Source organism: Durio zibethinus, chromosome 14 (assembly GCF_047325235.1).
Source record: "Durio zibethinus cultivar Kanyao isolate XHJ-2024 chromosome 14, ASM4732523v1, whole genome shotgun sequence".
NCBI classification, from domain to species: domain Eukaryota; kingdom Viridiplantae; phylum Streptophyta; class Magnoliopsida; order Malvales; family Malvaceae; genus Durio; species Durio zibethinus.
This window is the reverse complement of record NC_143175.1, coordinates 20,001,238-20,025,295: the sequence shown is the minus strand read 5'-3', so window position 1 is coordinate 20,025,295 and position 24,058 is coordinate 20,001,238. Positions and strand designations below refer to the sequence as shown.

The window sequence follows — 24,058 nt, the reverse complement described above, 5'->3', positions numbered from 1 at the left end:
AAACTAATGAGTTAATACAAAAAAGGGAACAAAATATAATGTGTTTTTTTTTTAACTAAACAAAATATAATATTAGATGTATCAATCTTCTTTATTACATACTCATCAATCTTAATTTCAAATCGATGGTAAGGTGCGTTAATTTTATAACTTAAATTAAGAATTTTTTTTTTTTTCATCCTATGATTCCTATCTAAGTGTAAAGGTGTGGAAAGAGAGTGTGTGGTGTCGTTGTTACTTTATTCTTTGGTAGGAATTGATCTTGTTGCTTTGGATTGCGGGTAGTGGAAAAGGAAAGGCGGAGAGATTACGTGTAAAGAGGCCCACCATTAAAGCAAGAGTGGAGGCCACATGATTTTCATTTCTCTTTCTCTTTTAATTCCTTTGGTTTTTTTTTTTTTTTTGAAAGAAGTTAAAATGATCTAATGTGATATATTTTATTTCATATTACTATTTTTTAATTTTTAATCTATTTTTAAATATTTTATTTATAAAATTAATAGATAAGACATAAGATGAGTAGATATTTATCATTTTATTCTCATATTTTTATATTATATTCATTCTTACATTTATAATCAACAGATATTTTAAATTTTTTTATACCCATTGATGTTTAATAGATGGGATGATTTATGTACTTATAACTTTTAAAAAATAAAATTTTATTTTTTTTATTTTTTTATTTTTATCTGCATATTTATATAATTTTTTATAAATATATATTAATATTTTTAAAATAAAAATGTATTAATTCTTATTAATTTAAAATAATAATTTATATTATTTAATTAAAAATTTTTTACTAAATTTGTATAAATATATATGTAAAGTATGAGTATAGGTACAACATAGGTGCTATATTATTCATTTTCATTCCTATACTAATAAAAAATTTAAAATCATATACACCATTATCTTCATCTTAATCCACATAATGTCTACTCATTTTTATTTTCATTAAAATAAAAAATCAATTTTTTTATTAAATATGAACAAAATTAACATTTCTACCCATATCCTTAAACTTAAAAGAGAACATTATGAATACAAACTTATTAAAACTCAAAACTTTAAAGGATTAACTCTAATTATTATGCTAAGGGAGAGTCGTCATATAATTAATGTGTATACTTGATTATCATTCATTGCGTTTGATCATAAATATTTGATTCAGCAATATATAGGAGAATGTAATCATCATAACTTGCAAATCTCCAATTAAAATGTCAAATAATCTCTCAATCTCTTAATCTAAATCCTGTCACAGTATGAGTTCATATTGATCCATAAAAGGCATTTGGCGTAAAAGGAAAAGTTAGTTGTGAGCTACTCCTTCACTATCAATAGGAGAAATGGCAGCTATGAGTCAAAATATATGGTTTCTAATAAACTTCATTTTCAGAAACATAAGAATAATAATAAGAACAATAAATGACATCAAAGTGATAAAATAAAAGGCAAGCTTTTCTCACAAAAGTTGAACTTATATCTTTCATTTATGATACATTGCTGCAACCATCACTGAAAAAGACAGAAGGAAAAGGAATGCAAACGTATCCTTAAGGGTGGAAACTTTTGCTTGAACGTTTCTATTTCTTCTTCCTTCTGTCATCATTTTAGCATTTTCTTTCTGATCCTCAAATCTTTGTGTGCATCAGTGTGGACATTAATTGAAACATTTCATGAAATTAATTATTGCAATTGTTTCCTGCACTGCTGCCCATCTCAGACAACAAGAAACCTTGATGCCTCTCCTTAAACCTCTATCAGTTTATGGATTTTGCAAACAAAGACTTTGTATTTTAGATTACACTTATATCTGTTGAAGGTGAAAGTATTTTTATAATTCTATTTCTTTATTTGGAATAGATTCAGGCTATTTTCAGATTAATTTTGTTCAGATTACTTGAAATAACAATGCAGTTAATTGCTTTGATCGAAGGAAAGATGGTAGTACTTAATTTTGTTTCTGGGTGAAATGGTTAGCAGATTACTGATTCATATACTGAAGCATATATAGTACCGTTAAGTTATAGCTCTTCATGTTTAAATGTGATTATTACATTCCGCTTATTGCAAAGTCACTGCCTCGAATCTGCTTTTTCTCTGTTCTTGGTGAGAAGAAGATGATGATGTTCATCGATGCTTTTCCAGAAACCGGTATCAGCTAATTTTCAAATAAACTTGTGAAAAGTTGTGGGATTGCCACTCTGCAATAGACATGAAAGTAGATGTTCCTTTGATAATATGCAGGATTAGAGGCAGCTGCTGCTCTTGTTCACAATAGTGCTGATAAATTAGTTGCTGAGTTGATAGAAGAAATTATGGGAGACCATGAAATGTTGGTGAGTTGGTGTTTCTTTGCTGTCTTCTGTACTTTTCAAGTGCTTATTTGATTGTTTGTCCAGCAGCATTGCGGCTTTGCCTATGTTTTTTATTTTATTGCAGACTGCACAACAGTCAGGCTCAATATAACATGTTTAGTGCAACTTATCCGAGGTCGGTTGCAACGAAGACGGATGGTCCTTCAAATCCAATCTCTGATTCTGTGCCATAAATCAGTAGAAACCAGCAACGCGAATACTGCAATATTGGCTGAACCGCAGCCATAGTCTTGGCTATAATCTGGTGACTACAGACTCAGCCGTTTTTTTATTAGTTCATAACCAAATTGTCATGTATACATCAAATGACACTAGGGGTACAACAATGCACAAATCGCCACCGTTAACACCATCAACTTAAAACCCAAATCATACTTTTGAACACTCAGATTATCTAGCACTAAATGCATATCGGAAACTCACAAATCATATAAAACAATAGAACCAACACAGATAATGTACCTCAAATTCGACTCTGAAATTTACACCACAAAATCACTCTTCCTCATCGCTCTCATCACTGAAATAACTCGCTTTTCTTGTAACATTCTTTTTCTTCTTTTCTTCCGCCATCTCCACTTTCCTCAACCTCTCCTCCGCTGCCCCATCCACTACTGACGCCCAATTCTCCTCCTCGAACCCCTCTCCACCGTCCGATTCCTCCTCCCTCCAATACCCACCATTTTCCCTCTTCTCTCCACCGCCATCACCTCTCCGCCCTTTCTTCGGCACCGGTCTCTCCCTCGGCCCCAACTGATTCTTCGAACATTCATAAGACAAATGCCCACTAATCCCACATTCATAACACCTCGATTTATCCTTATAAACCCTTTTCTTAATAAACTCTGGGGCTTATCCTTAATAAAGTAGTCAACGGCAGAACCCTTATCAAGGGCGATGGAAGCTGCTAGGGTTCTGCCGTTGACTACTTTTCCGTGCACGATACTGGCAGCCGATAGCGCGCCGTCGCGGGAAACAAACTGGATGAACGCGACTCCCCTCGAATTTCTGGTGGCCCGATCTTTGAGGACGGTTACACGGGCAAGTTTTCCGAAAGTGGAGAAAAGAGTGTGGAGGTCGGAGTTTATGAGAGAATAGTCGAGGTTGGAGACGTAAAGGGTTCATTTCGGTGGGGATAGACAGCCTTATCCACCGCCGCCAGCGGTGGATTTGGAGGTGGTTTGCTTGGCGTTTGAGGGTCTCGAGGCAGTGGGGGACGGTGTGGCCGCGGCAGAGGAGTACCGGTACTAAAAGGTTTCATCTTCGCCATCGCTGTTCGTGGCTGATTTTTTTTCTATAAGTCATTTTCTTTAATTTGGAAATTCTAAAATCTAAAGTTGTTTAAGTAGATATTTTTCTAAAGGAGGAAATTGCACTGGCAGTACTTAGCTTTTTTTCAAAGGGATATTTTGATCTTTGATTTTTAGAATTGTTTTAATTTGACCCTCAAATTATTAATTAAAAAAATTTTTTATTTAAATCACGTCACATAATTTTATTATTAAAAAAATAAATTATTTATTACATATCAGTTAAGTTGAAATTAATATTTCTTATTCAATTATCACATGTGTATTAATTTTTTAATAAAATAATTATTTGACATGTTTTGAACAAAAAAAATATATGTTGATGTGAAATAAGTGTTTCATATAATTATTTCTCTACTCAACAAAAAATTTACTCAAAATGTAGCAGCATTATTTTCAATATTTTTGAGTTTATATATATTTATTCAACAAATTCTATGGTAATTATTTATTTTTTGTTTTAATTTGCTTTCATTTTAATCATTTTCAATTAAGAATTTTATAAATTTCAGTCAAGAACTTTTTTTTTTCTAAGAATTTATGCCTCTTGTCTTTTTTGTTTAGTATAAATTATGAACAACATCGACCAATGTTCCAAGTCAAAAAGCTAAATTTTGTATTGTATATACAATAGGTAAGTATATTTACATACTTATGAAACAAAAAGAAAGTAAAAATAATTGATTGGCTAGAAGTGGAATTACCAATGCAATTACTACTATTGACAGGCGAGAGATATATTAAAAAAGTAAATTTATTACAAACAACTTGATAAAGATTAAAACAACAAGAAGAGACAAAACAGCGAGAATGCCTAATTCTCGAACCAGAGAAGAAGGTTAGCAAGCAAGCAAGCAAACCTTCCAACTCAAGAAATTAGTTCCAAAAAGAGCTTCCACAACTGTTGCCTTTCCTTCTCTAATGTCAACTTTTAAAAAGAAAAAGAAGTAGCAATACATCAAAATGGCAGCGTTACATGGCACCAGCAGCCTCTTATAGTCCTGCACAGTTCACAGTCAGGCTATCTTGAGGGATAAGACATTGCGCTTAATTTTGAGTACCCTATTTTCAAGCGGAATCTTTACCCACTTCTTCGCAACTTTTTTACCCTTAGTGTCAGCTTTGTGTTGCTGCATCAAGTCGGCTTTAAGCCTCATGTTTTCTTCTTGAAGATATGACACATTCTCCTACAAACAAAGAGGACAATAATGAGAAAATTATCATCAGTCCAAAAGGCTAAAAGATAATGATTTACAGCCGAGCTTACATAAACTGCTCTAAATAGATGGTTTAAGAGACTTACTAGCTTCTTTGAGAGACTGTTAACTTGGATTTGTAGATTGCGGTATTTGTCCTTATACCTGGCAGATCTTTCCTTGTACTGGAGCATCTTTTTGCCTAAAACATCCAGTTTTGTATCAGACTCGTTTAGGTTGCTTTTGAGTTTTTCATTTTCTTCACGAAGCCTTCCCATCTCATCCTTCATCTCTTGCACGAGTTTCTGGACATAGTAAGAGATGAAATAACCTTTATGCTGTACTAATTAGCATTGAATTAAGTGAAACTTTGCGGAATTTATTATAATTGCACTGCAGGAGTGGATCCATCTTAGATTCCAGGGGTGGAGGCAAGTGATTGACTTAAACATTTTATACTCCTGAGAATGTGCAAGAGTAGAACAGAAATTAATGGGATCATATTTTGGTCTGGGATTTCAGTTCCCCCTTATAGCTAAAGTACTTTTAAATAAGTGCTAGTAACAAAAACAATAACCAAATGGAATTCTAACAAGCATTAAATCTCAAAATGTTGCCGAGATAATACGATTTAGGAAGGACCAAATAGTTTGGAATCTCTCAGAAATTAGAGCAATGGATTCCAGATCAAGCAAAGAAAGCTATTGAGGAAATTCGATTTTGTCAATAAGGTGGGAGGATGAGCTAGTTTGGACTTTGGCCTCACAATGAGAAAGGAGACCAAAATTTGTGAGATCAGGACATATAGGTGCTAATGCAGGAGCATGAACTTAGTCTCACCAATCACCTTCTTCATCTCATGCTATTAACAGTAATGATTGGGCTCAAATTTGGTCACGGAAACCTCCAAGTAAAATTAGAATTCCTTAAGGAAGTGAAAGGTAATCCTCTTTTCCTCTTTATGCTTAGGATAAGGAAACAGTGGGGCATATGATCCTTTGGTCTGAATAGACAAGAGGAGTCTGGTGAGGGTTGTTTTGGCCTGAAGGTGAATACAGCTAATTATGAAGCTGCTTAAAAGGAATTAAATGGTCACTCAGCTATTTTTCAAGCCTAATCAGAAGCAATAGACTCTTTGGGTGTTCAAACTCTACTGTTCCAAATAGTTGGAATCCTCCAAAAGAAGGCAAAGTTAATTACAATGGAGCTTTCAATTCTCAAATCAAGAAAGCAGGGGAACCGTTGGTGGTTAGAGATGATAGAGGGATCTGTTAGCAGGCGACGGCTCTAAAATTTTAGCTGATTCAGCCCTAATAACAGAGGCTGCTGCCATGAAAGAAGGTGTAAATTAGCTTGCTGTGGAAAAGAATTTCAGAAGGTACTCCTGGAAATGGATTCAGGATTGATCTTTCTAAGATTTCTAACAGAAGCAAGGTTAAAAAGTGGAAGTTGAAGACATATATCGAGCACTTTGCTAAACCTGGTAGGAGAGAAGAAAAATTGTTTGATCAGAACAAAAGCAATTTTACCATCTGATTCTAAGTGGCTATCTATAAGGGAATTGAGCACGAATGTTGGATCAGACAACCACCAACCTATTTCATATGTACTCTAATTATCTCAAAAACATAAGTGTGTTCTGTCTTGTAGTTCTCAGCTTGTTTTCATGGGATTTGAGCTTTTTAATTAAGGAAGTTTCTTTCTTTTTTTTTGGCCAAACCAAAAACGGGGCTAGAGCCAAGACACTAAAGAACATTAGTATACAAAGATGGAGTTCTTTTGATTAATTAAAAAGATATAATACATCACAGAATCGATCCCAACAGAATCAGAATATTAGAATAACACAAGAGATACTCTTACCTTAATTTTGTCCCGATGACGTTTAGAGTACAAAGCTCCTTTACCATTGCTTTTCTTGCTTGACTGCTCTGCTACAGCTGTAGGAGTATCTGTTCCCAAAATATTAGCCTGGGCCAGGCCTAAACCCGAACCTGAACCTTGCTCCCAGATCCTGTTGGATCCGGCTGTTACTTCATACTCTTCGGGTACGCCTGAACGTGAACCTTGCCCTGTGTTGTGTCCGGTTGTTTCCTCAGCTAACATCCCAAAGTGTATATCTGACAATCCTTTTCCGCCATCATCTTTCTCTGAAATTACAGAGGTAAGAAAAATTAGTACCAATTGAGCCGGTTTGGCTGGTTTAATTATCCAAAATTAAAAAAAAAAAACAAAAGAGAATTCAAAGTGAATTCCGTAGCGAAAATCCCTAACCAGGAGTACTTTATATATACCTACCGTTTAGGAGGTTTGCCCAGAATTGTTGCCCTTGCCCAGCGTTCTGCAATTGATAACTTGGTGTGCATGAGGAAGACATTTCTCTAAAGAACAAATTATTCATCCAAGTTGAAAGATTAGTGATTATTTTTACAGGCCAGGGTGCTCAAAATTTATAGACCAGGGAGTTTGGATTGAGGGGAGAGAAAGGAAAGGAAAGTAAAGAAAGAGATGACCCATCAGTTACGCTACGAAGGTTCGGTGATTTTTCCATCACCGTGGCGAAGACTTGCGTAGCTTTCGTGAATTTGACATCAGACACGAGTAGCCTTACTAGTAACACTTGTATTTCCTTCTAGACTATATAGTTGGGTGGATGAAGACTGAATACTGTTGAAGTGGGTAATTTCAAAAAGTTTTTTAAAAAATGCAAAATAAATTTTGAAGTATAAAAAATTAAAAATTTTAAGTGTTAAAAAATATATAATTTTGAGATAATAAAAAATAATATTATTATCTTCAAGTTATATAAAATAACATAATTTGAAATGATTTAATAAATATAAGTATAAATTATAACAAAAATAAAATATCGGTAATGACTTTAACAATAACGTTAATCATCTTGTTAAAGATTTAAAAATATTAACAAATGATACCATATCCTTCACAGTTACTTAAAGCGGGTTAAAATAATAAATAAATGAAAATAATGAAAAATATTATTACTATTTTGCATTAGGTAAAATTATAAAATTAAGTAATTCAATAAATAGTAGATGGAAAGATGATAACATGTAGCAGTAATATTAATTCTTTATTAGAGAGAATAACAAATTACTAAATTTGATAATTAATAAATGTAAATGTAATAATAAATAGTAGTATTAATTTTAGGTTATAATTACAATATTAAAATAACTAATTTGTAAAATAATAACGTAATAATAAGTTGTAATTTTTGTGTTATTATAAATTAAAAAGTACAAATTTTACATAATAATAAATATAGAGATAATCTTGAATTGTGATACTATAGCTTTATGGATAATAAATTTGATAACAAATAAGAGTAAGTATTAACATAACGTAATAATTCTATTTTTGTGTTATTATCAACAATAACAAACTAAGTAATTTAATAAGAAATATATGTAAGTATACAAATAAAATTATATCTTACTTTTGAATCATCTATGGTAACAAAATAATAAAGTAATTAGATAATAAGAAAATGTTCTTTGAAAAAAAATAACAAGAAAATGTAAATGTAAGCATAACTTGTAATGTTTAAATTTATAATATAGTAATATCATATTGCATTATCTACCATACTACAAATTATTATAATTTCATAACAAATATATGGAAGTAATTGATGAGATTTGCTACTATATACTATATGAAAAATAAGAAGCCTGAGTTAAATTTATAATAAGAGTTAGTATTTAATATATTATTAGTGTCAAATTTTAATTATATAAGCCGGATTAATAAAGTGAAACATATTTTTTAGATATATCAAAAATAAAAATTAAATTAAAAAATGAGACATGTTCTTAAGCCACTTTTGTAATTAAAATTTGACATTAATAATGTATCAAATACTAATTCTTTAAACTTTAATATAATTAATTATAATTTAATTTCTTTGATATTTAAAATATAAAAATAAAAAAATGATCCAATGCATTTTCTTCCTTACAAATGATATTATGGTCCAATAATTATAGATTTGTCCTTTTTTTTTTATGTCGAGAAGGTTAGGTGATTTTTCGATCCTCATTAGCAAGTTTTATTTTTCACTAGTGGCCTACCCGCGCTTTGTTGCAAGGTTGGTTTTCATTTTAAAAATGAAGAAATCATTTTGCAAAATGCATCATAGGAAAGGATAAAAAGATAATAACATTTATTGACAAATTAAAAGGAAGATAATAACATATAATGAAAGTTCAAAGTTGATTAATGAGCACAAAAGTAGAAAAAAAAAATAACAGATCAAATCTTCTTTAATTTAAGTTGTTGTAGATGTTCATTTATAATCACAATAAATGATAATTTCAAAAGTAATTTGGTTGATAATTCCAAAAAAGCATAGATAATCGGGTTTTAAGACATTATCAATGACAAATTTCTTCCACCCTGTTGTAAAATCCTTGTTTCGGTTGCTACATTTGCATCACATAGTCCAAATCTTGTTTAATGAAGAAATCAATAAAGTCACAGATGTAGTACGGTTTAGCAGATGGCCATGAAATTCAGGTGGAATTTCCTTTTATAAGAAAATTATTCCAAAAGTCACTAGTGAAGTCTGTAAAAAAGTTATTTGATGAAAAGTTTTAATATATAGTCATTTATAAAGTGTTAACTATAAACATGTTGTCGCATGGTTAGCTTAAAAATGCTAACGATGAAAATGATATAACGATGCATGAAAAGAGTATGTATATGGTTTATCACCAAAATGTAAGATGTTTTAACATTTGTCTCGTTCATTAGGTAGTAAAATACTGTAGTATCATCATCAACATAATCATCATTTCTAGATGTCTCATGATCATAAGCTTAACATTGGTTATTTGATTCATTGTTCAAATCTTCAACATCAATGATTTCAATAGGATTTTTGGTTGATTAACTGAAGAAAAACTTGCATCATTCATTTGATTTTGCTTTACTATAACAGACAAAAAATATATAATATAAATGTACAAAATAGTAATCTAATCAACTTGTTAGCAATTCATTTGATACTACAAATGTACGTGGTCGGGTAGGGGGGAAAACCTCAAAATCATATGCTTATTGTATCTGAAATTCAATAAATCTTGAGGTTTAAGAGAATGAGCATAAAAAAAGCATTCCATCCATTTTAAAAGCATAGTTGGTCTTCAATTTTGCTTTATTCCATTTGGAACAAATTTGGAATAGAACCTTTAAGGTATATGCATGTTGGAGTTTAGATAATTGATATTATGTACAAAGCAAATCCTTAAGGAAGTCTTTGAAATATCATTTTTATGAAAATTTATCAGAAAATGGATTAAAAAAAACAAATAGAATCGGTTCATGAATATGTAATAACAAACAAAATAAATTTACAAATTCATTATAAATTTGATGAATCATATATGTATAATTTAATAGATTCTATGATGGCATATGCATAAACATTTCACGGAATAATTAAAAAAAAACAAAATAAAATGACAAACAGAATGAATTTATGAATTTGTAATAACAGATAAAATAAATTTATAAATTTGTTATAAATTCGATGAATCATGGATGGATAATTTTATAGATTCTAAGATGAGTCCAAAAGAAGTGGGTGAAATGGTGCAGGCACAAGACAATAGAGAGGGAGTCATGTGGATGAATCCAACTGAAAACATATTAAAATTTAATGTAGATGGATTTGCCAAAGGAAAACCAAGGATAGCAGTATGCGACGAAGTTCTCAGAGATTTAGAAAGCAAAATTAGAGATTTGTTTTATGGGCCGCTGAAGGAACAGGAATCTAAGATATATTTTTGTTTATATATCTGAAAATGATATTTGATTGGAGGAAAACCAATCTTAAATTGGATGAAATTTTAAATGTTATTTTAGTTAATGTGAATATAAAAAGATTAAATTAAAAGTTCATTACCAGTATGTTCAGTCGGGCCTGAAAGTTTTGTTTTGTTAGCAATGAAAGTCAACAATGCGCATTGTAATATCGGCAATAATAAAGATGAAAACTTAAACAAGAAGTAAATTAAGTTTGTTACAAATAAAGAAACTTAGTAATCAAAGAATTGAAACTCAATGGTATTGCATAAATATAATAGCAGGATAACTAACAAAATTACGTTGAAGTCAAAGTTACATCAAGACCATTAACATATACAGCCATAACAACATTGTCAACATAGAAAAAGTTTAAAAATGATGAATAAGCATAACTGCTAAATGTTTAAAAATAAATGCATGATAAGAAAAAAAAAGAAATTATAAAAAAAGTAAAAATTTTAAGTGTTAAAAATATATAAGTTTGAGATAACTGAAAAAACAAAAATTATTCATTTTTACAATTGCATGTACTCTATCGTATCTTATTTACAATATTTGTTACCTTCGCATCTTTTTATTGTCACTAACATGATTAGGGGTATAAATAATCGAATTATTGTCAAATATAAGAATCGAACTTATTTTAATATATTAATCAAACTTAATTAAACGAGTTTGAATAACTCGATTTCAATCACGAATCAAACTCGAGTTAGAAAAATGAAACTCGATCAAATTCGAGCCAAGTATCAAAACTCGAGTTGAAAGTCGAGCTTGAACTTCTCGCTATATCGACTCGACTCGATTACACTCCTAAACATGACAATATAAATAAGCCTAATTGATAATAAAAAGTAATATTATTATCTTCAAGTTATATAAAATAACATAATATGAAATGATTTAATAAATATAAGTATAAATTATTAAAAAAAATAAAAATATTGGTAAAGGTGACTTTAACAATAACGTAAATCATCAAGTTAATAATTTAAAATATTAACAAATGATATAATATCATTCATAGTTACTTAAAGTGTGGGTTAAATAATAAATAAAAAATAAATGAAAATAATGATAAAAATATTATTACTATTTTGTGTTAGGTAAAGTAATAAAAATAAGCAATTCGATAAATAGTAGATGTAAAGATAATAAAAAGTATTAATATTACTACTAACTAATATTAATTTTTTATTAGAGAGAATAACAAATTACTTAATTTGACAATAAATAAATGTAAAAGAAATAATAAATAATAGTACTAATTTTGGGTTATAATTACAATATTAAAATAAATAATTTGTAAAATAATAAAGTATTAATGAGTTGTAATTTTTTATCTTATTATAAATTAAAAAGTACAAAATTTAATAATAATAATAATAATAATAATAATAATAATTAATAAATATAGAGATGATCTTAAATTGTAATACCATAGTTTTATGGATAATAAATTTGATAGCAAATAAGAGTAAGTATTAACACATGGCAATAATACTATTTTTGTGTTATTATCAACAATAACAAACTAAGTAATATGATGAAAAATATATGTAAGTATAGATATAAAAGTATATCTTACTTTTAAATCATCTATGATAACAAAATAATTAAGTAATTAGATAACAAGAAAATGTTCTTTAAAAAAATAACAAGACAATGTAAAAGTAAGCATAACTTATGATTTTTTCAATTTATAATATAGTAATATCATTTTGCATTATCTACCAAAATACAAATCATAACAAATATATGTAAGTAATTGATGAGATTTGCCACTATATACTATATGGAAAATAAAAGACTTTTGATGAGTTGAATTTATAATAATGTGATTTATTAATAAATATTATATTTTAATTTCATTAATCATGATTCAATCACCGCTAATTTTAAATATAAAAATAAAATTATGGTTCAATGCATTTTCTTTCTTACAAGTGATATTGTGGTCCAACAATTATGGATTTGTTCCCCCCCCCCCCCCCCCTTTTTTTATGTCGGGTAGGTTAGGTGATTTTTCCATCATTATGACGAAGATTTGTGCTATCCTGATGTGAATTCGCCGGTAGTACTACTGTTTTTCATTCCTTTTCGCTACAAAGATGGGTGACTGACGCGGGATCCTTGTGCAATTAGCTCGCCTTCAATTTGATTATGGTGCGCTTCTAATCGGTTTAAGGCTAATTTAGATGCGATTGCACCTACGATGAGGTGTAGTTGATAATAAAAATGTTGGTTTTGTAATCCAAATAAAATTACAGTGAAGCACATTTTTTAGGTACGGTGAAAATTTTTTTGTCTACAGCAGCCATGTCTTTTAATATTATCGATGTTCTTTTTTTTTTTTTTGTTTTTAACCCTTGAAAGTATAGTATAAGGATCAAAATATTATTATCATTTGATCTTAAAATTTTTTAAATAAATTCAGTGCAATAAATGGATAAATATTTTCACAATTGAGTAATTAATTAAAATAATTAATTACATAAATAATAAAATAAATAAATATGATTAATTTTTAATTTAATATAAATATAAATAAATTTAATTTAATAATCATTAAAGACATTATATATAAAATTTATTATATTCAAACTTTAGAGAAATTCATTATATTCAAACTTTAACCTAATATTTTTAATGGTTATTTTTTTATTCATTACAATTTATCTTATTGCTACTTTTATATTTAAATATATATATTTCACTACTAATTTTATCTTTACTATTAAAATAATCAATTTTACCGTTATAACAATTAATTTCACTTTTATCATTATTTTTAATCTCATTGTCGATTCAAATAAACCCTTAATCTGTTGTCGAAATAAAATTTTATTTAAAGGTAAATTACAATAAAAAAATTACTACTCCATAATTAGAGGTTAAATAAATTTACTTTGGTGGTTTAAATTTTGTCTTTTCATAATTTCTTTTGTTAATTTTTAAGTCAATGTTGTTAAAAGAAAAAATGATATATATATATATATTATATTATGAGAAAAAAAAGTTGGAAATTCAAAGAAGAATGAAGGGTCACAAAGAAAAGAAAAAAAGAAAATTAATATTTTCCTACCTTAAAAATTCAGGTTTAAAAACTGGCATTTTACCTTATCTATGATTTCTTTCATTAATGATTTTTAATAATATAAATAAGATGTTAATATTTATTAATTTTTTGACATAAACTTTTTTACATATATATTTTTACTTTTATATTATTAATAATATTTTTCATTTTTATATTATTAGTAATATTTTATATTTTTACAACTCTCACCCAATCATAATTGCTAATAGAAAGATCACAAATTTTTCGAATTTAAATTTGTAAGGATTTGATCCTTATTACTAGAACTAAAAAAAAAAAAAAAAACTTTACCAATAAATCACATTATATCTTCGATGATTTTTTTTTGCCACATTTGGTATATACTAAGTGACTAAATTGGCACAAATAAAATTTTGATAAGCTTTGCTTATGAATTTACCTTTCTTGTGACTTGTGAGGTTTTTTAATTTGTTGGGATGGTTTTGAGCATGGTTGACATACAGTATCCTCAATGGAACATCTAAAAAATTAAAAGTTTGAGATTTTGAATCTTTAAAAAGAAAATAATAAAATATGATAAAAAGAAAAACTAATTAACTCATCTTTTTTCTTTTTTTTTTTCATGTCGGCAATCGAAGCAATTTAGAAAATCAAATTTATTATGAAATCAAGTTCAATAATCATTAGTAGAAATTAATTATGAATGTCTTAAAAAAAATAATTAGTGACAAACTTGATGACCATATTGCAATCCACCCATTACGTGTTTAGGGAAGAAAAATTACAAAGACATAAAAAAAATAAAATTTATCCACATCCTTAAAGTTTAGTCAAAATTTAATTTAAGTCTATTTTCAGAAATGAACATTCCATTCCAAAATGGTTAATACCATTAATAGATTTTGTAAAATTACAAAATTGTCCAACTGTGAAGCTGAAAAAATAAAAATATATAAAAAATAAAATATAATTACAAAGGATTTTTAATTTAACATATTTTCTTTTTATTTTTTGTTTCTTTTCATGAAATGAAATAAAATGAAAGAAAATAATATTTTTTAAGAAAAAAATTAAAATTTCTATTTTATTTTGATGATGCAAAATTTTATCTTTTTAAAATTTTTTAATAATGTAACATTTTTTGAAAACCAATTTGAAGATACAAAATTTAGAAAAGAATAAGAAAATTTTAATAAAATTTAACAAGGCCACAAAAGAAAATTCATTTGAAATAATGGAAATAAAAAGGTTTTTTTTTCAATATTCAATATTTTTTTTTGTTTTTGAAAAAAGTAATAAAAAAATATTATCAAGTTTTAATCTTTCTATTTTGAAGAAAAGAAATGAATGAATGAAAATAATAAATTCACAAATTATTTTGTAAAAAGAAATTTAGTAATTCTTTTCTTAATTAAGTATTTTAAAATTTTTATTAAGGAGCATAATAGTTTCTACAACATATTCTTAATAGATTTTTTAGTGTTGAGTTAACCATAAGATCAATTTGTCTAGCCAAATTAATAATTTTGAGTTGGGATGTTCATTTCTGTGAATTGTAGCTAAGGGTGGATTTAGATTGAATTGTGCATCCCATAGAAGTTCAGTTGTTATAAAAAATTGTGTCGATCATAACTTATAAATTCGAACAATGTAATTGTGCAGTGTGATTTTGACGAGATATTTTCCAGTGACTCAATTTTATTGCTCTATATTTTTTCCCACTTCTCTCCTTTCAGCTACTCACTTCAATATTTTATATTTATTTATTTTATTTGATTTTTTTAAATTTATAAAGTAATTTTATTAACTTAATGTAAATAAATTTTATTATATAATAAATTAATAAACAAAATTTAATTATTTATTAACAAAATTATTATTTAATTTAAATCTTAATATTTATCAATTATTTATTAATTTTATAAATATTATATACTTTAAAATTTTTAATACATACAATTTTTTATCAATATTTTTAATAGTAATTTTTTTCTACTTACAATTTATTTCACTATTATCATTATTTTTACATTTGAATCATATTTTATTATTAATTTTAATTTATCATTACACTAATTAATTTTACTTTTAATGTTATTTTCAGTTTCATCAAAGCTAATCTTTATCCATCCAAATAAATTTTAAATCTGAAAAACATGATGGAATTTATGTAAAAAAAAATAGAATATGGAGATGAAGAAGGTTAGATTTGCCTTCTAAAATAAATAAATAAAAAAGAAAGGAAGGATAGATTTGCAGAGTTTGAAAAACAATTCCATAAACAACACAAAAGGCTACGAATCTGATAAACTAAATAATAAAAGAAAAAAAAAGCACGACAGAGATAAGAGGCAGGGAAAACATAGAAAAAAGGTTGGAGGAAAAAAAAAGCAAGAGGCTTCTTTACTCTCCAAGTTTGAAGCTTGACTCTTTCTACTTTTGATCAAGAGCCTAAAGATCGTTTTTCTTTGTTGGTATATTTAACTGTTTATCTAGCGGTTTTTGGTAAGTAATTTCCCTTTTTAATTATTGATTAAATTGCTTTAATTGAATAAATTGAAGTCAAAAACACATTTTGATTTCTGGGTTTTTGTTATTCTGTGATGTTTTGATGTGGGTGTTTTTTTAAATGCTTGATTTTTTTTTTTTTTTGGTTTAGTTTAATGGGTTGTTTTTGTTTTTGCTTAATTGAAGACGCCTGGCTATGATTCAGAAGAATTTATGCTTATTTTGACTGGTTTTTTTAGGGTGAAACTGTTTTGCTCAATCTTATAAGAAGAAAAATGTTGCTTAAAGAAATATTTGTGAAATTAAATCCTATTATTCAAAATCTTTCTACTTTATAATTTTCTTTTTCGGGTTTTGAATTATCCAAGAAACATTGTGTGGGAATAAGGCTACAGGAACTTAAACCCACTAGCAGCCATGAATAAGGTGTGTGAGTGATGATGTGTCTTTGTTCAAACTGAAGATCAATATTATTGTAGTTGTTTCTGTTTACATCACTTTCTTAGGGAATATAATGAAATTTGCCATTTGAAAAAAATGACGATTTTGTTAAATTCAATACTTAGATAGGTCATTTTTCTTTTACTTTGTATTTTATTTGATGAAATGTACAACTAATTGTTAGAAACTACATTGGCAATTTTTCCTCTAAATAAAATATGAATTTCCGTATATTTTGGCCACGTTTTTTAAATCTCTTTTTTCTTTTAAAATATCCCCTTTGATAGGCATTTCAGTTTGTGATTTTTGACAAACCAGTGATGAACTGTCATTCAACTTCAACAAGATGAATGTATTCTCCACTGTGGATGGCTTTGTGGTGGAGATAACTGAATCCCTGGCAGAGATGATCAAGCAAGTGGCAAATGAACCCTCGGTGGGTCTTTTCTATGTTCAGAAGCACATCCAAAATGCAGTTCCAAATGTAGTTAATCTCAATAATAATGTTGTAAAAAAGACTCGTGAAGCAACTTTGCACACAGAGGACTTGGAAGATTCTATCACCATGGTGAGATCAATGAAGGAGTGTGGCTTTCCTGTTGCTGATGACATGATTAAGGACATTAAGAATTCTCTAATGTTAATGTCAGCAAAACAACCAAACAGAGGATTGATCCACAGTCCTGCTTCAAGCTTTCAGATGAGAAGAACTGGCTCTCGGGGACCAATGTCTTGGGGTCATGGTTCTGGAAATGTCCACCAGGATGGAAGTTATTATTTTTCAACTGTAATCAAGTCAGCGAAACAAAAGGCAAGCAATTTTAAGAGGCCACAACTTGAGCCCGGGGAACAGATACAAACTGAGCCCTGGATTCCGCATCCACATCCTGCTTCACCATTATCAGTTGCATCTGCCAGCACTGGTTCAATTCCTGATACGGAAGCTGATGAGTTACCGTTATTCAGTCAAATGGTAGATGAACTCCATGAAGAAGAAGAAAAGGTAGAATCCGAAGATGATGTCAAACTCTCAAGTCACAAATTATCGTTCGTGTCCGAAAACTATGATGATTTCAAGGCTGATAAAGAAGCTAAATTAGAACAATGGTTGGAAGGAACTGAGGGCAAGGGAGAAAGTGATACAGGTGGGCTTTAACTTGATAGTATTTGAATTGAAAAAGAAGCTTGAATTTTGTAAATACTGTTGTCTGTTATAAAAATATCTCCAGGTAATGATTGTATGCATATGACTGATGGTGCCATTTTTTCTTTAATATCAAAAGTATATTGCGATTTTCACTCTTATTGTTCTTGCTAGTTCTCTGAACCCTTTTTGTGGGTTACTATTTTCATGAATTATAGCTTTTTGTTATGAATTATTACTTTTTTTTTTGTGTTATTATTTTTTGTTTTATTATGTGTTAGCACATGTTATTAATTATTATTATTTTTTGTGTTAGTATTTTTATAAAATATTATTTTTATGATTATTACTTTTGTTATAAATTATTATTTTTTATGTCGTAGTATTAAAAAAATAATATCAAATTTAAGAAAAAAAAAACACCTATCTTGCAGCAAAATGCATAATTTTATTTTCCTTTTTACATAAAATAATTACATCTATATGTTAAATAGTTATGTTTTAACTTTTTGCTTATTGTTAATCAAATATAATTTCACTGTTTACTTTTTAACATTTCTTGAACAAGTAAAAGCCAAAAAAAAAAAAAAAATGATGAAAATACAATCAAACTATATATTAAGAATTAAGGATAAATTATAAAAATATAATGTGCTTAGAGGTCAAATAGATTTCTTCATGAAATTTAAAATTGACCCTTTTACTATCGCGTGATTTTTTAATTAATTTTAATTCAACATCGTGAAAAAAAAATATACATGATATTTTGAAGGTGAAAAAATAAAAATTTAAGAAAGAAAAAAATAATAAAAATAAGAGAAAGAACAAAAGATAAATGATTTTCAACTTCAAAATTAATAAAAATTATTATTATTTTTATTTAATCATAAAGTTCTTGAGATTTACTTAATACAATTTTTTTTTGGATTAATTCAAATAGATTTATTTATGTAGGATCTAATAAATTAGTAAAGAGAGATACATACTTTTTTTTTCCACTTAAACCATAAAATTAATTTATATCATTTTTAATTTTAGAAATAAATTTTTTTTATGATTTATCCTAAAATTAAATTGGTTTGTTTTTACAATTGAAAATACGATCAAACAGCTCAACTTTTAAGGATTGTACATTTTTTTTTAGAATTTAAAAAATCGAAATTGGATCGTTTCTAAAATTAATATCCATAAAACTATCTTAAGAATATGAGTTTTAATCTTAAACAGTGGTTTGCATATATATATATATATAATTTAATAACATACTTTGGCCGGACGTCATTTTCAATTTCTCATAACCCAGAGCTTAAAAAAATAAGAAATAATTTAATAAATTAATTAAAATAGGCAAGCTAGAAAGATCAATTAAATCCAATCAAAGTTTATAATCTCCCTTTTAACATTTTTTCTTTACCGTTTTAGTCAAATATCCGACCCGACCCTTTTTAAGACCGTGTGATCCATTTTAAAATAAAATAAAATAAATTCAATATTCCACGGCTCCAAATATCGCTCTTGCTCTTTTTCATTTTTCTTCTATTCCAAGATTTTGACATATCTGCTTCTGCCATTGAAGAGATCTTAGTTTTAAGCGAGCTCAGCGCGTCAGACGCTGCACGCGCTTTAAAACGATAACGTTTTCGCATGTATCTACAGAAATGAACGAAACTCACTTTGTCTTTGTGTTCTTTCATTGATTCACGGTTCCAATTCGCATCTTCTTCTGGTTCGTTGTGAGAAGAAACGATGTCGTTTTGGCGTTAAAGATTTTATTTAATTCTGAAAAAAATGTTATAATCTGTTTTTATTTCTTTAAATCGCTTAATTTTTCGTGTTGAAATTTTCGCTTTCTTTCAATATTTTTAAATTTATTTGGAGTTTTTAATTAAGTTTGCATTGCTTAAAAATTCTTCTATTACTGTGCCCAGAGTGCTGGATTTGAAGGTGTTTCTCTCGATTTTCAACTTTTTTTTTTTTTTTTTTGTCTCTGGTTTTCAACTTTCCTTTTCTGTTTTCACTGAGCTCTAAGAACTTAGCTAGTAATATATAAAATATTTATTTTTAATTTTTTCCCTCAAAATTTCCTTTTCAGGTGTGACTAAGGGCTTTGCTCTGATGAGTTGAGTTTGTGCTGTTTGTCGAGTTTTATAACGTGGGAGAAGTGAAACTTTTTGAGATGGGGATTTTTGATGGATTTCCCATTCCTCCTGATAAAGAAGTACGCTTAATTCACTCTTCTTCTGATCCTAAGATTTAGGCTATGTTCGGTTGTTGCTTTTGCTACTTTGTTTTTGCTATCTGCTTTTTGCGTGTAATAATTGCCTAAAAGCAAAACTGTAATTGATTAATAATGAATCAAGGACTAAAATATAATTCCAATTCTAATATAGTTATTTTATATGCATGTAAAATTCAAGTGTTTTGTTCTCCTGGAAAAATTATAATACTATAATATTTAATTATTCAAAAAAAAAAAAAAAAACTCTTTTTGTATTCAAACAACCTTTTTTTGTTTTGCTTTCAGAAGTAAAAGGCAAGTAATAAAAGCAACAACAAAATGGTATTGTAATTTATTGCAAGTTTTGGCAATAATCTTGAGGCTGGTGGAGTGCAACTGTATTATTATTACTATGTTTTAGAATAGGATGCTTTATTTGGATGGTATGATTCTGTTGATTTGTGGGCATCTTAGTTTGCTGTTATCAAGCACCCATTTATGGTGAACAATTTGATAATTTTTGGAAAACTGCTGTGTTTCTTAGATTAACTTATGTGTTTTAGGATTTTTTTCATTTTTCTTCTTCTGTTTGCTTATGATCAAATGCAGTATTTAAGGGATGAGCTTTCAAGAATAGATGAGAGTTGGGCGACTGCACGTTTTGATTCACTGCCTCATGTTGTCCGTATCCTGACATCAAAAGATCGTGAAGGCGAGGTCCAGATTTTAAAGGAGCAAAGTGATGTTGTTGAGGATGTTGTAGATGAAGTTGTGCATGCTTATCACGGTGGCTTCAACAAAGCAATTCAAAATTATTCTCAGGTTCTTTAATAGCTTCTTTCCAAGCTAGATTTTTGTACAGTATACTTCTCAAGTTTCTGTTTTCTTGGTTTTCTAGTAATGGCTTGTTTTGGTAAAATTGCAAATTAATTTGCTTCAAAAACCATTTCTGGTGGTTATTTCGTTTAGCATACGTATCCTGTGCTCATATTTGTCTCTGTAACCTTTTTCTGTTGATGTTGGGTCCACACTTGGATAGGGAATATGGAACATTGTTCTTTTTAGTTTCATATCATAGATGTGATTTTGATTCTAATTTTGTTTGCAAATTACATATAAATAAATAACTTACTATTAGATATGGTGACACTGAAAATATTATAAAACATCATAGAAGACTGAGTGACCCTGCTATTGTTATTTATTTTGTTAAAGTTAACAGAATTTTGAGAATTATTTTTATGTTTCTTCTTTTGCTAAAAAATGAGGTTTAAATGAAGATTATCCTTGTAAGAGGTCCCCATGAGCTTACACTCTGAAAAAGTTTAGGAGTGCGTCTTACATTTAATGGTGTCTACTATTGGGATTCAATGAGAGTTTGTTTTTGAAGCAATATGTGTTGTAGCATGCAGAATTCATCTTTCTGGACTTATTCTCCATGGGTTCCTGGATACAACGATTAGGTTGATTAGTGCCTTTATTTGGTTGGTTGCCATATTAGTGTATTAGGACTTATAGACATGTGGCATGATGCAAAATTGATAGGTGGATTTGTTTGTTGCTTTATGGTCAAAAAGCTTGGGGTGTTAGTGATGGCTTTTGCGTGGGGCAACCATTTGAGGTCATGTCTTGGTACTTTTGGTTGTAGCTGCTGGTAAGGTTTCCTTGGATTGTTCTGTGGCATATTTATCTGCCTCCCTAGTGCTTTTCTCTCTCATTGAAATTTCCTTAACGTACTTATGGTGGAAAATGTTGTTGTGAAAACCTATAATTTTTTATTTCTTAACTGGTGCCATATGCATAATGACTTGCATGCTATGATTGATCAGTTAGTTTACTTTCAGGTTCATGGAGAATATTAGTGTTAGGCTTCACCTAGATTGATAAGTCCAATAGCTATATGCTGACACAGTTGTGTGTTTGAGGGTGGCACTCTACAAACAGATATTTCATTGTGTCATGGTTTCTGGTTTAAGAGGGATGGTTGCTGAGTTATAAATAGATAGACTCAAGCATATAATTCAAGTATTTTTGCATTTTTTAAAATTATATTCTCTTATTTCTCTATTGATGTAATTCTATGTCTTTCATTGATATTATATTTTACTTAGTTGCACATGAACCATATTATCTTATCTTAATTATTTTAATGAAAACAATAATATTTACAAGTTATTTTAGAACAATAAAATTCTATTAAAATTATTAACTCTGACAATCATTATCTAGATTTCTCACTTCGTTTAATGTTGTTTTAGTCTAATAAGGTAAGAACTCTATTAATTAATAAAACTGTTTTGAATAGTACTATTAAAATAGCATTATTGAAATTCAATTAAAAGTAAAACGGTAATCAACATTTCACACCCCTCAAACCACATTTACATATAGTATAGATAGATATGTTTCTAATGCTATTAAACTAAAGAGAGATTTTTCTTTTTTTGGTATCTCATATATGGTTCTTGTACTTGAATCGTATGATTCCTACTGATACTAGGAAGAAAAAAGTTGCAATCACCATCCCTATTGGATGATATTTTTATGTGTTTTTTTCTTCCAAATTATGGTCTTTGCTAGTTCTTATTTTTGTGGACTCTTGACCATTTGTGTTATTCCTCTGGTCTACAATTGTTGTCCCATTTGACACTTCAAAATTTTTTGGTGATGGACTAATTATTTTGATATGATTTAATTTATTATATTCTCAAAAATGCCCTCTCCAAAACATTTCTCCTCTATTCCATAAAATTTTCACATCCTTTTGTTCCCACAATATTTGTCCACTTTGAGAGGACAAGGAATGCTTTGTTAATTGTGGAAAAATTGAGAAATAAAGCTGTGTGGAAAGCTGAATGTATATTGAAAAATTGCTTATCAAGAATTATACAAGCACTTTAGGTTTATATACAACTAACTTGTGGGTAAACTAGAAAATTAAATCTTCCTAAAACTGATTCTATAATTGAGAGATCGTCTATCATATTTTTATGTCCTTAATTCTAGGGACACAAATACTTAATTCTAGAGATACAAATATAAATATATAGATTACAAGATTACAACTAGTTGTGTTTTTCCACACTCCCCTTTAAGCTTGAAAATAATTTCTTGAAATGTTGCACTGCTGAGACTTTTCGTCAACACATTTGCAAGTTAGACCCTTGGTTGATATATATGATTACAAATCAACCCATCGTCTAGTTTCTCCTTTATAAAATGTCGGTCTACTTCAATGTGTTTTGTTATGTCATGTTGCACAAGACTGTGTGCAATGTTTATTGTGGACTTGTTATCATAGTAAAGTCTCATTGGTCCATCCCACTTGATTTTCAAGTCTTCTAGGATAATCTTTAACCATAGTAGTTCACAAATTCCTTGAGCCATTACTCTGAACTTTGTTTCAGCACTTGATCTTGACACCACATTCTGTTTTTTACTCCTCCAAGTCACAAGATTATCATTTAGGAAAGTGCAATAGCCTGAGGTGGGTCTTTTATTAGTTACTGAACCTGTATAATTCGCATCTGTATATGCTTTTAGAACCAGCCCCGAATTTCTTTTGAATAAGATACCTCTCCCAAGATTGGCCTTCAAATAGTGCAATATACTGTAGACAACCTGTAGGTACACTTCTTTAAGACTATGCATAAATTGACTTATCACATTCATAGCATATGTTATATTAGGTCTACTATGTGAGAGATAAATGAGTCTTCCAACTAATCTTTGGTACATCTCTCTATTTACAGCAGCATCTTCATTAGCTTTTCTAAGTTTATGATTAAGATCTATAGGGGTATTTGCAAGTTTACACGTGAGCTTCCCAGTTTCCATCAAAAGATCCATCACGTATTTCTGTTGTGAGATGAAAATACCATGCCGTGAGTGAGCTACTTCAATTCCTAGGAAGTACTTCAATCTCCCTAGCTCTTTTATCTCAAATTCTATAGCCAAACAT

The 24,058-nt window shown here is 28.7% G+C and overlaps 3 protein-coding genes and 1 pseudogene across 15 annotated transcripts in view; 2 read left to right on the top strand and 2 right to left on the bottom strand.

Annotated features, from left to right (window-relative positions):
• Positions 1-2,632: 2,632 nt before the first annotated feature.
• On the bottom strand, positions 2,633-3,685 carry LOC111295206 (uncharacterized; annotated as a pseudogene).
• A 712-nt stretch (positions 3,686-4,397) lies between these two features.
• On the bottom strand, positions 4,398-7,490 carry LOC111295207 (uncharacterized). The gene is made up of 4 exons (XM_089743719.1): positions 7,192-7,490; positions 6,757-7,043; positions 5,001-5,198; positions 4,398-4,884 (listed from the first exon to the last, which is right to left on the bottom strand). The coding sequence occupies exons 1-4, from the start codon at positions 7,292-7,294 to the stop codon at positions 4,714-4,716; spliced, it is 759 nt and encodes a 252-aa protein (XP_089599845.1). The 5' UTR covers positions 7,295-7,490; the 3' UTR covers positions 4,398-4,713.
• Positions 7,491-15,997: 8,507 nt separating this feature from the next.
• LOC111295205 (uncharacterized) lies at positions 15,998-18,040 on the top strand. Of its 3 annotated transcripts, none has more exons than XM_022888598.2 (2): positions 15,998-16,291; positions 17,054-18,040. In XM_022888598.2, exon 2 carries the CDS (start codon positions 17,082-17,084, stop codon positions 17,889-17,891), a length of 810 nt encoding a protein of 269 aa, XP_022744333.2. In that variant the 5' UTR covers positions 15,998-16,291; positions 17,054-17,081; the 3' UTR covers positions 17,892-18,040. The 3 variants fall into 3 exon arrangements, with proteins under 3 accessions (XP_022744333.2, XP_089599844.1, XP_022744332.2); XM_089743718.1 differs by having other exon boundaries at positions 15,999-16,291; positions 17,032-18,040; XM_022888597.2 differs by having other exon boundaries at positions 15,999-16,291; positions 17,023-18,040.
• Positions 18,041-19,390: 1,350 nt separating this feature from the next.
• LOC111295453 (exocyst complex component SEC8-like) overlaps positions 19,391-24,058 on the top strand; it is a 36,470-nt gene continuing 31,802 nt past the window's right edge. For 4 of the 11 annotated variants that reach the window (XM_089743708.1, XM_089743707.1, XM_089743709.1 and 1 more), the window contains exons 1-3: positions 19,391-19,605; positions 19,972-20,097; positions 20,707-20,919. In XM_089743708.1, the coding sequence (XP_089599834.1) occupies positions 20,056-20,097; positions 20,707-20,919 (255 nt within the window). In that variant the 5' untranslated portion in view covers positions 19,391-19,605; positions 19,972-20,055. Of the gene's footprint in view, positions 19,824-19,971; positions 20,098-20,706; positions 20,920-24,058 lie in introns of all 11 variants that reach the window. The other 7 variants (XM_089743712.1, XM_089743711.1, XM_089743710.1 and 4 more) reach the window with 3 other exon arrangements.